Consider the following 14,882-nt stretch of genomic DNA (forward strand, 5'->3'; position numbering starts at 1 on the left):
GGCTATTAAAGTGACCGGCACGGATGTTGAGCGCTGACCTTGACCTGTGCAGAAGTGTTTGTGTCCCTTTTGTGGTATGAAGTGAGGCGCGGGGCGGACTACAGCAGGGAGTGTGTCGCAGCGCGTCATAGACGACATGAGGGATGAGTTGAAATTCATTATTGCTGCAGTTGCTTGCACCTGAAGAGTTTTATTTTATGACTAGATGTTGCCCGCGACTTCGTCCGCGTGGTTAGAAGATATAAGTAAGGAATTTTTGAACGAAAGCCCTCGAAGATGAATATTTTTTCTCATTTTCCATTGTATCTTCGCTTCTATTAGTTGCAGCGTGATGTTATATAGCCTAAAACCTTCCTCGATGGATGGTCTATTCAACACAAAAAGTTTTTCCAATTCGAACCACTAGTTCCTGATATTACCGCGTTCAAACAAACACACTCTTCAGCTTTATATATTAGTATTTAGATCCTCAAATCGATCCCCACTCTTCCGCCGAGCGCTCAAGATCCGTGCCGGTAACCATACCTTTATAAAACCATAGTTGAATCCATTTCCTGTACACCTCGTACGTCCTCGTATACTACTCCTCGTAGACAACCTCGTACGTTATCTCCCTGGAGTCAACATCCTCGTATAGGACCTGGGATTCTTCAACTTCTTGCTGATGGTAGTCCACTTCGGACTTGACGTAGTGCAGTTCCGAGGTTTCGATGGTTTCCGATTGGCTTATAGTTTCAACTGAAACGTAAGGGAATGAATGTTTTAATTTAATATACAAAAAAGGTGTTGATTTTTTGTATAGATTTCATATTTTACTAGCGTTTCGGTTAATAATTTGTATTTAATATAGCGATGGGTAGTTTTTTTTAGTTTTAGATACTATTGTGTGTATAACGAACTTCGTAATGCAATAATACTCTAAGGCCCGATTTTTAAATCGTCAGTTAATTTCTATCTGAGGAATAAATATGGCCGTTTGACATATTTTCTATACAAAAGCTGTCAAAACGTCAAACATATTCGTCGAATAAAAGTTATCTGGCGATTGAAAAATCGGCCCTAAATATTACATATTCTGTGTTGAGTAGAAGTAATTCAATGTAATTTGTGACGTTTTTTTATTCAGCAATATTTTTCAGTTATTGACCAAGGCCCGTCTTTTACAAAATATCCAACATGAAAACCAATCCCACTTTACCAATTCCCAATCACAACCACCATTCAAACACCGAAAAAAAATTTGCCCAACATTTTGCCCAGCAGTGGGCAACCAAGCCCACTCTATCTCCACCCACCTGCGGTGTTATCCTCCTTATCGATGACCCTGAGTATCGCCTCTCGCAGCATCTCTCTCTCCTTGGCCTTGTTCCGTCTCGTCTTGCTCTTGTAGGGGGCAGGCATCTTCAGGTGGACAGTGTTTACGTGAAGCTTCATAGAATTGGACTGAGTGAAGAATTTACCGCACTGTGGGCACTCGTAGGGCTTAATGCCGGTGTGGACCTGGGGATATAGAATTAAATACATCGTCATCATAATGTATGAAGATAAATATAAATATAAATATAAAGTTCTTTCACATATCATCTCATTTGAATCAGCTTCGATTGGCATTACCGGCTTCGTATAAAGTAGAAACAGACAATAATTAACTGGATTCAGTTAGACTGGAAGCCAAAGTCACATGGTACATTGCCTGCCTTTGCGATCGAACCAACACGTGGTCGAATGGCGTACGCACCAGTTTCAAGGTGTCGTTAGCTCTGAGGATTCGATCCCCGGTCGGCTCAATGTAAAAATTCTCATTTCTACATTGTCTCGGGTCTGGGTGTTTGTGGTACCTTCGTTGTATCTGAATTCCATGACACAAGTGCTTTAGCAACTCACTTTGGGTTCAGAACAATGCATGTGATGTTGTCTGCAATTATAATTTATTTATCAACACGTCGCTGAGTGGATTTGTCGTGGTGACCTCAACCACTTGTCTATCCGTGCAATCAACCTTATGCTATAACTCACCCGATCATGTCGCAACAGGGCCGCCTTATTGCTGAAGGCTTTCGGACAGAGAGAACACTCGTATGGACGTTCTCCGGTGTGAGTCCTCAAGTGAATCTGTTAACAATTAATAATATTGAATTGATAGCTAATAAGTTATAAGGGTATTAGTTAAGGTACTTAGAATAATATTAATAATCTTGGTGTGTCTGTTTATATGTTTTTTAAACAACTCCCACAGGAATTAAGTTGTTTAATACTTGTATCGCCGGAAGTTTCAGAAACATTCAAGTCACATACGCACACACATCCAGATTCAAGGCAAGCATTCGTGGATCAAAGTGTATAAAATATTTAACTTGTTTGTAAATATATTACAAAATGAACATTGTAAAAAAAAAATAGGTTTGAAAAATCAAAATACGCAAGTTTTTAAATATCACTCCATTCAAATTTTATGAAAATCAGATCAACCGTTTTTATAGTTGTAAATTGTATTGTCATCGGGTTTAAAGCTACCCTGAAAATTTCAGCCTGCTAGCTTATTGGGAAGTGCAAAAATCCAATTGGAATGACAAACAAGAAAGTGAGTTTATAAAAATGTTGGTATTCAAGTCTGTCGAGGTAACACTGGTGCAGGCAGATGGCAAGATGTTTCATTTTCGCCCCTTGTTAACAGAACCCTATAAACGAAACGCTTTTCTACTATAAATGTTATTTACCTGCAGGAACAGAGGCATGGTGAAGCTCTTGGAGCACTCCGTACACTTGTAGGGCCTCTCCCCGGTGTGGACGCGCTGGTGGTAGCGGAGGGCTGCGTTTGACTGTGAACGAAATGGTATATTTATAACTAGATGATATAGACATGGGCCAATACATGTTTATTTTTAAGTCTAGATGGAAAAGTGTTGTGTTATATTTTTGATGTGTCTGTCGATCCAGCGCAGCAAAGCTTGCGACACTTATTCACGAGGGGAGCTTGCAAGTATTACGTGACGTAATTTTTGAAGATTTTAGACCATTTTCCCGTAAAAAATATACGGAAAGCGTTGTGGTTTTGTAAGATTATAAATCCCCAATCCGGTTATAATGGAAGACAACCCCAAAACAGTGCAACAACCATGGAAATATCTGAACACGCGAATATCGATCTTATTTATTAATTTTCCTAGTGTTATGATCTATTTAATTAACCATACAGGTACATAAACATCAACTCACAGCATATCTCTTGCCGCAGACCTCGCAGACAATATTCTTCATGTTATAATAAGACTTTGGTTTCTTCTCCTTCTTGGTCCTGCTCTTGGGGAGGGGGGGCGGCTTCACATCCTCCTCCTCCTCGTCTTCCTCTTCTTCTTCTACGACATGCTCGTAGATCTGGAAGGAAAGAGATTTGTTTAAGCACATCAATAAATGAAGCTTGCTTGTAAGGGTTGTTAAATATAATTTTACTGTTGTGTCTACATAAATTTATAGTAAAAAAAAAAACATTAAGTTTTGGTAGATTATTAAAACCAGTGGACAAATTGCAATAGACTTTCTTTTTAATACAATAATGACTAAACTCTAATCACTTCCCTATCCATGATTTTCTTTCCAGCTAAATAATTATTTTAATATTAAGTACCTATTACATGTTTTTATTACCTTTTTTTGTAATACTAAGTTGTAAGATACATTTGTTAGCATTTAATACGCTAATAATGAATGTGTTTCATTATATTCTTTCACATTTGTATGCCCTGTGTGGCGGATCACGGCATGAACATATTTTATTTAAGACCTACCTAATACCTGTGAATCACAAATAAACGAATTGATTTGATGGCTACAAAAAATTATGTACACATAGCTAATGTCGCGAACTTGACTCTGCAGTCTAATTTCTTAAACTAAACCATCCACTGGCCATGCTAACATAAACACAAAAGTCATACAAATTGGTACAGCAATTGAGGAGCATTAATTACATCAACATACAGAACAGTAGAATGACATCTACACAGTATACATACAATCTCTGTTTTCTCTTCAGTGTCCTCCTCCATTTCCTGCTGCTCCTCAACCTGCTCCGCTTCCTCGGCCTCCTCCGTCTCCACATAGTCCAGTTCCTCTTTGATCTCGATGTGAGTCTGCTCGTAGTGCTCGATGCATTCTTCCTCGGAACCAAATATGGCTTCGCACTGTGGAAGATGCAGTTGTTGGTATGATAGGTATTTAAATAAGAATTTATAGACAGCATGCTGTTGGGGAGTTTGTTGCTCTGTTTCTTCTCTCACAGATAAAGCATCTAGGAAATGGTAAAGAGTGGGCAGAACTAGGTGCTGTTGAATATAATATTTATACCTTTAAAAAGTGCTACTTAGTACAATAATTTGAATATATGGCTTTTGATTTTGAATATTGGGACTAGGTAACTGCCAACTGGGTTAAGGAGGTCAGATAAGCAGTTACATGTTAAACACTGGTACTTAGCTGAGTGACCACTAATAATTTTAAGAATATTAGGGTAGGGAATGAGTAAAACAAGGTTTTTTGACAGCACAAATTTTACAAATTGAGGTTCTGAAGTTTTAAGAGATGATTTAGAAAGGGATAGATATTTCGAAAAAGATAGTTAGGCAGATGACTAAAATATTTTGATGAGGACAAAAAATGTAGACATGTAATATAAAAAAAAATATGTGATCTCAACAGAAAAACTGAGGCCTGGCTCCAGGACTAAACAAAACAAATTTTAACAAATTGTCAAAGTTCTTTCGACAACCCTATGACCCTGGTTTGGATTTTGACGTCGGATGAAAAATAAAGATTTATCAGCACGAAAACTTTTATAGTGATTTTTTCCTGAGCTACCTACATCGCTTTTTTTCGATAAATACACCAAAATGTACCAACGGCCGGTCGATATTTCATAACGATAGGCGCAATATATATGAACAATAAATAAAAACTTACAACTCCACATATATACTCCTTTTTCTCTTTTTTCACAGCGTGATCCCTTTCGAGATGTGTTTTTAATTCTTCCTCTGTTGGAAATGTTTCTCCACATTCACAGATAATATAATGAATACTGACGAAGGAGCAATAGAACATATCGTCCGACATCGCGATGTTTTTCAAGCACAGATTAGTAATTTAATGATAAAACTGATATTAATTTTCTATGCCGCTGCCATCTTGTTTCTATTTTCTGTGAGGCTGTAGCTGGAGTAGTGATGCAACCGAATCGAGATTTAGTCGATTGTTTTAGTGTGTTGTCGAATTCGATTTTTTGTTTTTATTTATTTTTTATCATTATAATATTAGAAAAGAAAACTTATTTCGATGAATAACTTTTTAACGATGTAACTGTAAGCGTTGATTTCGATAATTAAGTTAGAAAACGTTGTTATATTTCTATATATTTTCAAAATAAAAAATCTTGAACAAAGACTTAAAAAATATTTTATTGGGGCCAGGGGCAAGGTGTATGCACAATTTGCCTTTTGAATAAATAATCAATTAGAAACTAATTTTCAAAGCAAACTAAAACTAAAAAAATCATCTGGCCAAGGAGAATCGGACCTGCGCAAAATATTCATATAAAACAAAAAACGCCTACAAATAGTCAAATAACTTAGATGTACCTTTTTACATTTTCTAGAAAATGGCAAAATATAGTTGTAATAATATGATTACCTTTTTAGCAATTTTTTATGGTGTTCTAGTCAAAGGGTAAATACGACACTCTAAAACTGAGGGTCTGCTGGCTGTTCCTCTGTCCGTCACCAGCCTAAACCGGAATAGGGAAATTTACACAGATGATGTAGTTTTGCTTTCGCTTTAAAATCAACAACTAAATAAATATCGATGTTAAGAAACAAAAAGTTTGTAGGTACCCTCTTCATTGGTTGCAACTTATAATTTTTATTTAGCCAATTTTACTAGAAATGGCGAAGGATAGAGCGGTCTCTTACAACAAGGGGCTTCCCCCTTGTTCAGTCATGCGATATGAAACAGATTATTTCGAACTTTATTTTAGTTCAAAATTTTGTCTCTTCTTACCATTCAGGTGGCACAACATTTTTTTGTCAACCTCTTTTATTCTTTTGTCTTTGGATTCGCATCTCCTGTCAAATTATGTTTGATTGACTGGATTGACTGTTTATTTGATGAATACTTGTGTACAGAGAAAATAATACGAAAATCTTATTTATTTCTCATTTCTTGAGTGAAAACCTTTGTATAAACAATGGAGAGGTTACTAGCATGTCGTGTTTGCCTCGCTACGGATGTTAATCTTTATGACATGTACAAATATAAGTTGAAAAACATGTATGAGTGTATCAGTGGGCTTTGCGTAAGTATTTATTGGTTTGTTTATTCCGATTTTATCGTTTAATCATATTTTTATGGTCTAGCTGGTCGAGAGTCGAGACTTGTTTAAATTTTGCTTGATTTTAGTATACTTTAAGTTATATAAATTATAGTTTTACGAATGATTGTAAATGCAATAAAATTACTTAAAATAATCGATAACTTTAGACCAATATTTTTCTCGTCTGTAGTGTGTAATATAATTTTATTTGAAAATAACTACTTCATTTAGTAAAATAGTCCTGTAATCTTTCATAATTATTTTTATGTTAACATTCTTTAACTTGTTTACAGATAACTTCAACAGATACCTATCCGCAGTATTTATGCAGTTACTGCTGTGCCCTGGTCATCAAATGTGTAAATTTCAGGGATAGATGTCAAAAAGGCTATGAGTTGTTAAAGTATGCAGAGATTAATGGGCAAAGTGTAAGAACGCAACTAGTTTTATTTTACATGTCCTCATATTGTGTCTGTGAATAAAAATTGTTGTATATAAAAATAGCATGCATTCTCATAAACTCAACACCCATGATACCCATGTATGACATACTATTGATGTTGGACAAGCATTTGTATAATTCAAAATATTATAAAAAGAGTCTTTATTAGACTGCTCCATTTCTCTATAGATACACATCCTTTTTTGTGGGTTCACAAACATTCAAGTTCCAAAAAACTCCCCAGACTCAGAACAATCATTCATAGATCACACAGAAGCTTGTCCTACACTCAGATCACATCGCTCAACATCACGTCGCTCTCAATGGGTTAAGCATGGTAACCTAAACCACTGATCTACACATGCCGTTGAAATTTTCGAACTCTCTCTGTCCTCAGATCAACCAATTAAAGTCCCTCTCATCCTCAAACCCGCTACCATACACAGCAACAGCTCCAGAAGTAACGGATCTTACGGAACAAGTTAAAACTGAACCGGATGTAAAACAAGAACCAGACTTGTCCGATGAAGAACCATTGTCTAATAAGGTGAAGAAGAAGTTTAATTATGAGGAGAATGAATTTGATGATGGCAATGATTTTAGTGGAGCGCCTGATGATAATGAACTTGGTGGAAACGAATTTGAGGTAAGTTCAATTAAAATATCGATGATGATGATATTTTTTTCAGTGTCCGTCTTTTTATATATATATCCTGGGACAACTCACACACGGTTGTCTGATCCACAGCTAAGCAGGGCTTGTGTTATGGTAACCAGACAACTGATAAACTTACTTATATATTTCTAAATACATACATATTATAGATAAATTACACCCAGACACAGAACAAATGATCGTGCTCACAACATTTGTTCTGGGTGGGAATCGAACCCACGACCTCCGGTATAGCAGTCAGGGTCACTAACCACTAGACCAACAGGCCAGTCAGATTTTATAATGGAATGGTTTTCTTTGGTGGTTAACTGTCATTTCACTTCACAATCGTCAATTATAATTAAGAAAAAGCAATATATTTTACTAAAGTCACATAGTTTATTGCCCGCTTCGGGTATCGAACTTGCACCTTCATACATAAAAATCCTTAGCAAGGCCACCATATACCACTTTTTTATGATTATAAACATACTCTACATAAATATAATTGTATTTTCGACTTTTGTTCAAAATTACCCCATTTCCACAGGTAATAATACTGACCAAAGAGGAACAACATCAAGAGATATTAGCTCGTAAAGAATCTTACAACTATTTACACTCTTACTACAAGTGCGATCTATGCTACAAAGGCTTCATACAAGATGTGACGTACAGGAATCATATGCGGAGACATGATCCGGTGAGTATGAGCACTGGGTACGCATGGGGTAATCATGGCTGTCATGATTACCCCATGCATATACCATGCCGAGATTTAAATAAATACAGTCAAATTGAGACCCTCCATTCGGATTTTTTTTTTAAATACCCCAATGACAGTGGGGGCTACTGAAAAATAAATGGGGTTTGATGTCGAAATTGGAATGTGTTTAAGGGTTCTGAGGGTAAAAACGCGACCCTGTTACTAACTTTCTGCTGTCAATTCGCCTCTTCGTTTGTCTGTCACCAGCTTATATCTCATGAACAGATAGTTCGACGGTTGATATTACATACAAGTGTTGCTATTATAACAACAAATAATAAAAAGTCAAAATCGAAGTTAAGCAACGGTTGACTGAGTCACAGCAAAAGTAGGAGAGAGGTACTTGTATGAAACCCTCACTATCATTGGCCTAGCCTTTTCCCAACTATGTTGGGGTCGGCTACCAGTCTAACCGGTTTCAGCTGAGTACCAGTGTTCTACAAGGAGCGACTGCCTATCTGACCTCCTCAACCCAGTTACCTGGGCAACACGATACCCCTTGGTTAGACTGGTTGTCAGACTTTTCAACCCTCACTATATCGACTCAAATTAACACTTAATCCCAACTTATTTTTCAGTCCAACGGCCCCTCACAATGCGACATCTGTCACACGCGCTGGCCGGACGCTCGCTCGCTAAAATCACACACAACAGCGTCACACGAACGCAAATACATATGCAAAATATGCAATCACATCACCAAGAGCTCCTTTCGTGCGAAAGAACACTTGAAGTGGCATTCAGGGTACAAGTTTGTTTGCAAACTCTGCGGAATGACGTTCGCAAAGTCGACGAGTCACTTGACACATCTGAGGACGCGTCATCCGAGTGACGTTAATTGTGATGTATGTGGTGAGAGTTTTCTGGGAGAAGTCGGGTTAAATATGCATAAGAAGAAGTCACATCGAGGATACGAGGTAAGGATACTTTGTCATTTTCATTTCTGTTTTTCATTGGAGTTAAGTAACCAAAGATTCTTCATTTTAAAATTTAAATGGCCTTTTGTTGTTGTAGGGTTTTCTATCTTATCTCTCTTTCTAAAAGGTACAGACAGACGGACGACAATGAAACTGCAATCCAATTGCAAATTGCAGTTCAAGTGCTGTTTGAATGCAGTTGACACGACTGCTGCAAACTGCAAACCAAACGTGCGATCCGATTGTACGCCGACTGCAGTTAAAATGTGGTCTGTCTGTCTAGAGCCCAAGATTATCTACGGTCATTTTCATTTCAATTCTGTCAATCTGTCCGCCCGTCTATCCGTCTGTCAATCGCCCGGCTGTATCTCATGAATCGTGATAGCTAGACATACAAAAATTACAGATTATGATTGTGATTTGTTGCTCATGGTGTAAAATCTTGTATCACTGTTGGGTAAAGATTTCCCCAATTAAATATATAATTATATTCCACAACTGTCACACAACGCCATCTAGTCTCAAACTAAGCAAAGCTTGTATTATGAGTAGGTACTAGGCAAGTGATAAACATACTTATATATTTCTAAATACATACATAATATAGATAAATTACACCCAGACACAGAACAAATTAATGATCGTGCTCATTACATAAACATTTGTCCTGGGTGGGAATCGAACCCAGGTCCTCCGGTATAGCAGTCAGGGTCACTAGCCACTAGACCAACAGTCAATTCAATATTAACTGTGATTATATTATATTTTTCTTTACAGCAATTAAATCTAAAACTACATTTGAAATGTGTGACCTGTGGAGTTCAATTTAAATGTGTCGAAGCATTGAAGAAACATGTCGGTGACTTTGAAAATGGTGTTTGCGATCGGAATATCAGGTAATTGAAACAAGGACTCCAGTATTAAGGAATCCAATCCTTGTGTCTTGTGTTTCACAAACATTCAAGTCACATGCACAAGACACCCAGACTCAGAACAAGCATTCGTGGATCACACAAATGCTTGTCCTAAGCAGGGATGAACACCTGGCTATGGTTAAGCGACGCTCGCCGCGGTTGTGTTTTGGATGGGTGATCATTTGTAGTTTTTTTTTATTTCACTTACTATTTTGTTCTTATAAATTTTCTGTTAATTATATAACTGCATTTTTTTTCCCCAGTTCTTGTTATCAATGCGGTGAGAATATAAAGAATCAAGAATTATTGAAGGATCATATAAAGACACACGAGGTCGCCGTTAGATGTGAAGAGGTGAGATAATATCAAAATTAGTATCGTATTAATATTATAAACGCGAAAGTTTGTATGTATGGATGTTTGTTCCTCTTTCACGTAAAAACCACTGAACGGATTGAGACGAAACTTGGTATACAGATAGTTTATAACCAGGATTAACCCATAGGATAGTTTTTATCCCGGAGGATCATTTTTGTTTTGAAGCTGGTGGGCTCGCAGACGTCAGTTATTTTTTCCCACGTTTTTATACACTCACTTTTCTTGTTTGTTGGTCGTTCCGGTTGGATTTTTGCAACTCAATGAGACACTACCCGATAAGCTAGCAGGCTGAAATTATGAGTGTAGCTTCGAACCCGATGACAATGCAATTTTCAACTATAAAAACAGCTCGACCGATTTTGATAAAATTTTAATGGAGTGACATTAAAAAAATGGATATTTATATTTTTAAAGTATTTGACTATTTCTTTTATTTCAGTGTAATCGCAATTTTGCCCACGAGCGCTCATTCGCGGTCCATTATCAAAGGGTACATCTAGGTTATAACTTGAAACCTAAGTCTGGCAAGGAGAGGCCTAGGAAGTCAGCCTGGGTCTGCGAGATATGCGGCAAGAAATGCATGGTGAGGATAAAATAAAATTTATACGTATATAACTAGCTGACCTAGCAAACGTTGTTCTGCCTAATATTATTTCTAGTTGTATGTATTTTTTAATGTCACATTATAAAAAAATATAAACAACAAAATACGTCCAAAAAAAATAGTTGTAGCAACTCTTATGACTTAGGTTATGAAAATAGATGTTGCCGATTCTCAGACCTACTGAATACGCATATAAAATTTGGTAAAAATCGGTTACGCCGTTTCGGAGGAGTACGGTAACTAACACCGTGACACGGGAATTTTATATATTAGATATTCCACAACTCTCACACAACGCCATCTAGTTTCAAACTAAGCAGAGCTTGTATGGAGTACTAGACAACTGATAAACATACTTATATATTTCTTAACACATACATAATATAGATAAATTACTCCCAGACACAGAACAAATGATCGTGCTCATCACACAAACATTTGTCCTGGGTAGGAATCGAACTGACGACATCTGGTATAGCAGTCAGGGTTAGTAAGCACTAGACCAACAGCAACAATCAAAATAACAGTTTTATGGAACAAATTACAAAAAAAATCTTGTACTCATAATACAAGCTTTGCCTAATTCAACACTAGATGGCGATGTTATTTACTTACGTTTTTTTACCATTTTCAGTCAAATGCAACGCTGATTTATCATCAACGAGCACATACGGGGGAAAAACCGTTCCAATGCAGCGAATGTCCGAAGAAATTCAGTGTTTTTCAGCGATTACAGGTATATTTATAATATACAGTTGACGTACCCCCTGGTGTCAGAGTGTCTCCCGCCCGTAGTCCTCTGACGTGACGCAACACACACTTGAAACATTCTCACGTGTGTCGCGCCTCACCATGTTTTCTGCCTCTGTTTTTGGCAAGTGATAATTATTATTTCGGTTGCATTGATAGTTGAGTTGAGCTCACTATGTCAAACCCACTTTAAGAGACGTATAGTGGGTTCGATGCCCGCGTAGGTACTCAAGAAAAGTAATTGTGGATCACACGGCTAAAAGCTTGTTTGTGTGATCCACGAATGCTTGTCCTGAGTCTGGGTGTCTTTGTGCATGTGACTTGAATGTTTGTGAAACACAAGACACCAGATTTAATTCCTTAGTACGGGATTCTTTAAATATAAATTAAAAAAGAAGTCTGATATTAATTGAAATTGATAACTGCAGCGGGACAGTTACAGGCTGGTGTTATTAACAGCTTCGGTAATGGCGCCCCACCGTGGGGCAGCTCACAAGCGAGGTGATCAATGCTCGTTCTCTGTATGAGAGGCCTGCAGTGGGACAGTTACAGGCTGGTGTTATATAATAACTTTGTTCACAGATACATCTTCGTACGCACACTGGTGAGAGGCCATTCAAGTGTTCGAGCTGTCCGAAGGCTTTTAAACACAAAGCGGCTTTGAATAGACATGATAGGGTAAGTTATATAACGTGACGCTGCATTAGCAAAATTCATTTGATATTTGGTTAGAGTAAAAACTTCCAGTGTATGAAGGATAATAATATAATATTGTTAGACTTCAGAAGCGGGTAGAATTTTAAAAAAAGTACAATTTATTACCTTTAGACGAAAATTACAATTATCAAAAATGAATGAGACAAATTCTTATTTGCACAAGATTAACACAAAATAATGACGAACTGAAATAATCATCTACCTTCGCTTTATAAAAAAAATGACAGAGCCTAAACTATAACCTAACGTCTATCTCTCACGACGGATGGCAACTGAATAGGGGCGAGGCACCGGTATTCAGCCGCTTATATAGAAACCATCATCCTAACCCCACTCTTAACCTAGGAAATGTCCAACAATATAATATTGGACAACATTCACACAACGCCATCTGGTCTCAAACTAAGCAGAGCTTGTGTTATGAGTACTAGACAACTGATAAACATACTTATATAGTTCTAAATACATGCATATTATAGATAAATTACACTCAAACACAGAACCAATGATCGTGCTCATCACACAAACATTTGTCCTGGGTGGGAATCGAACCCATGACCTCCGGCATAGCAGTCAGGGTCACTAACCACTAGACCAACAGTTACAGGCAACCAAACAGGATCGCAACGCATTGCCATACACCGACACAGAAACGCGGATGACGTAGCACGGCGGTTCAGGTTTAGTCAGTAAGAGTCTGACACTACACATTCTCTCCCCCGAGGTAGCGGGTGTCCATGGATTTCCCCGCCTTAACAAAAAAAAAGCTGAAATTTTTGACATGTGTGTATTGAATATATTCACAGGTGCATTCAGGTGTGAAGCCATACCAGTGCGGTCACTGTGCGAAGACCTTCTCCCAATCCAACTCCATGAAGCTACATGTCAGGACAGTTCATCTGAAGATGCCGGCTCCCTATAGAGGGAGGAGGAATAAAACTGAGTGATATATGTCGAAGTAGTATATATACTTGTAATATAAATTCAAAAGTGTTTGTCTGTGTCGCTTTCACGCTGGAACTACTGAACTTTTTGTAATGAATTTCGTTGTACAGATAGTCTAAACTGTCTAAAGTCTCAGAAAGGATATAGGCTACTTTTCAACTGGAAAAAAATGGTTGAAAGGGTGGGTAATGAGGCTACATTCTATCCCGAAAACGACTGCGCGTTGTAAACTGAAGTCAACGCGGCCGCTATTATTAAGTATTATAATTACCAGTGTATCATAATGTAATGTTATAATAAATGATCTGTTTTTAATTGTAGTTTTCTTTGAACCTAACTAATAAGTTATCACAGCTTAAATTTAAAAATGAATGAAAGCAAGTCAAAAATTATGTTTCAAAATTGTTTATTTATTTACTCAATGTTGGAGCTCTCTCTCGTTAGTGTTAAAAGGTGTGACAAAGATTTTCCCACGTTTTTATACACTCACTTTTCTTGTTTGTTTGTCGTTCCGGTTGGATTTTTGTAACTCAATTTTGAGGCACTTCCCGATAAGCTAGCAGGAGGAAGTTTTCAGGATAGTTTCAAACCGATGACAATGCGATTTACAACTATAAAAAATCTGGATCGATTTTGACATTTAAAAATGTGGGGTTTTAGATTTTTTAAATCTATTATTTGTTATTAACGGCTGTTAACGCAAAATTAATGTTATTTACTAGGGTTTTCTATATTATTTATTCAATGATTTCTTTATTTTCTCGCGTGCAATAGGGGTGATGACTGGGTATAAAAAGAAAAAATCTCATTAGTCCGTCAGTTAGATAATTGAAAAGTATGAAACATGTATTTTTTCTTTCAGAAAAACTAGAATTGACAAAGATAATAAAGTTTAGGAGAGGAGGCTTGTGACGTAGCGATAGAGTAAAATTTATACTCAATCATGACGTCACGCGTAAGTTTCATTCACTGTAATTTGGTCAATTTATGTTTGCGGGCCAAACTAAAAAATACGTATCCATTAATATACATAAAATAACAAGACGCACACTGCCAAAACAAATTGTCATCATCCCTATTGTCATAAACCTAATTTAGATTAGTGCATAATATTTATTTTGTTCTTTGCAAAAAGTCTGTAAGTCTCTGTCAGTGACCACGGTAACTATTATAAGTTGATATTGCGACTGTCGCGTTAAATCAATGGTAGTAGGTTCAACTCCAGCCTTAAATTAAAAAAAAAATACCTACATTTTTTTTGTGTGTGAATATATTGAATATCCTCATGAGAGTTATTAACAAAAACATTATGGCGTCACGTTTCTATACTATCCGGTGTTTAAATATATCTAATTTATAAATATAGCAATAAAAAGCACTTGAAAAAATAATAATACGAAAGAAGTTTTACTGCGATCGCGTGTGACGGTTTA

General features: G+C 36.9%; 2 protein-coding genes across 3 annotated transcripts; one reads left to right on the plus strand and one right to left on the minus strand.

Moving 5' to 3' along the window:
* Positions 1 to 312: 312 nt before the first annotated feature.
* On the minus strand, positions 313 to 5,200 carry LOC113491655 (zinc finger protein 25-like). Its single transcript, XM_026868734.1, has 7 exons — positions 4,957 to 5,200; positions 4,014 to 4,181; positions 3,217 to 3,375; positions 2,718 to 2,819; positions 2,017 to 2,112; positions 1,296 to 1,500; positions 313 to 738 (listed from the first exon to the last, which is right to left on the minus strand). Exons 1-7 carry the CDS (start codon positions 5,107 to 5,109, stop codon positions 581 to 583), a joined length of 1,041 nt encoding a protein of 346 aa, XP_026724535.1. The 5' UTR covers positions 5,110 to 5,200; the 3' UTR covers positions 313 to 580.
* An 888-nt stretch (positions 5,201 to 6,088) lies between these two features.
* On the plus strand, positions 6,089 to 13,829 carry LOC113491652 (zinc finger protein 2-like). Of its 2 annotated transcripts, none has more exons than XM_026868731.1 (11): positions 6,089 to 6,343; positions 6,655 to 6,789; positions 7,201 to 7,449; positions 8,009 to 8,161; positions 8,803 to 9,141; positions 9,919 to 10,037; positions 10,319 to 10,409; positions 10,873 to 11,016; positions 11,672 to 11,773; positions 12,370 to 12,465; positions 13,311 to 13,828. In XM_026868731.1, exons 1-11 carry the CDS (start codon positions 6,236 to 6,238, stop codon positions 13,449 to 13,451), a joined length of 1,677 nt encoding a protein of 558 aa, XP_026724532.1. In that variant the 5' UTR covers positions 6,089 to 6,235; the 3' UTR covers positions 13,452 to 13,828. The 2 variants fall into 2 exon arrangements, with proteins under 2 accessions (XP_026724532.1, XP_026724533.1); XM_026868732.1 differs by lacking the exon at positions 6,089 to 6,343 and adding an exon at positions 6,400 to 6,550 and having other exon boundaries at positions 13,311 to 13,829.
* Positions 13,830 to 14,882: the final 1,053 nt, after the last annotated feature.

The sequence above is a fragment of the Trichoplusia ni genome, chromosome 3 (assembly GCF_003590095.1).
Source record: "Trichoplusia ni isolate ovarian cell line Hi5 chromosome 3, tn1, whole genome shotgun sequence".
Classification (NCBI taxonomy): Eukaryota; Metazoa; Arthropoda; class Insecta; order Lepidoptera; family Noctuidae; genus Trichoplusia; species Trichoplusia ni.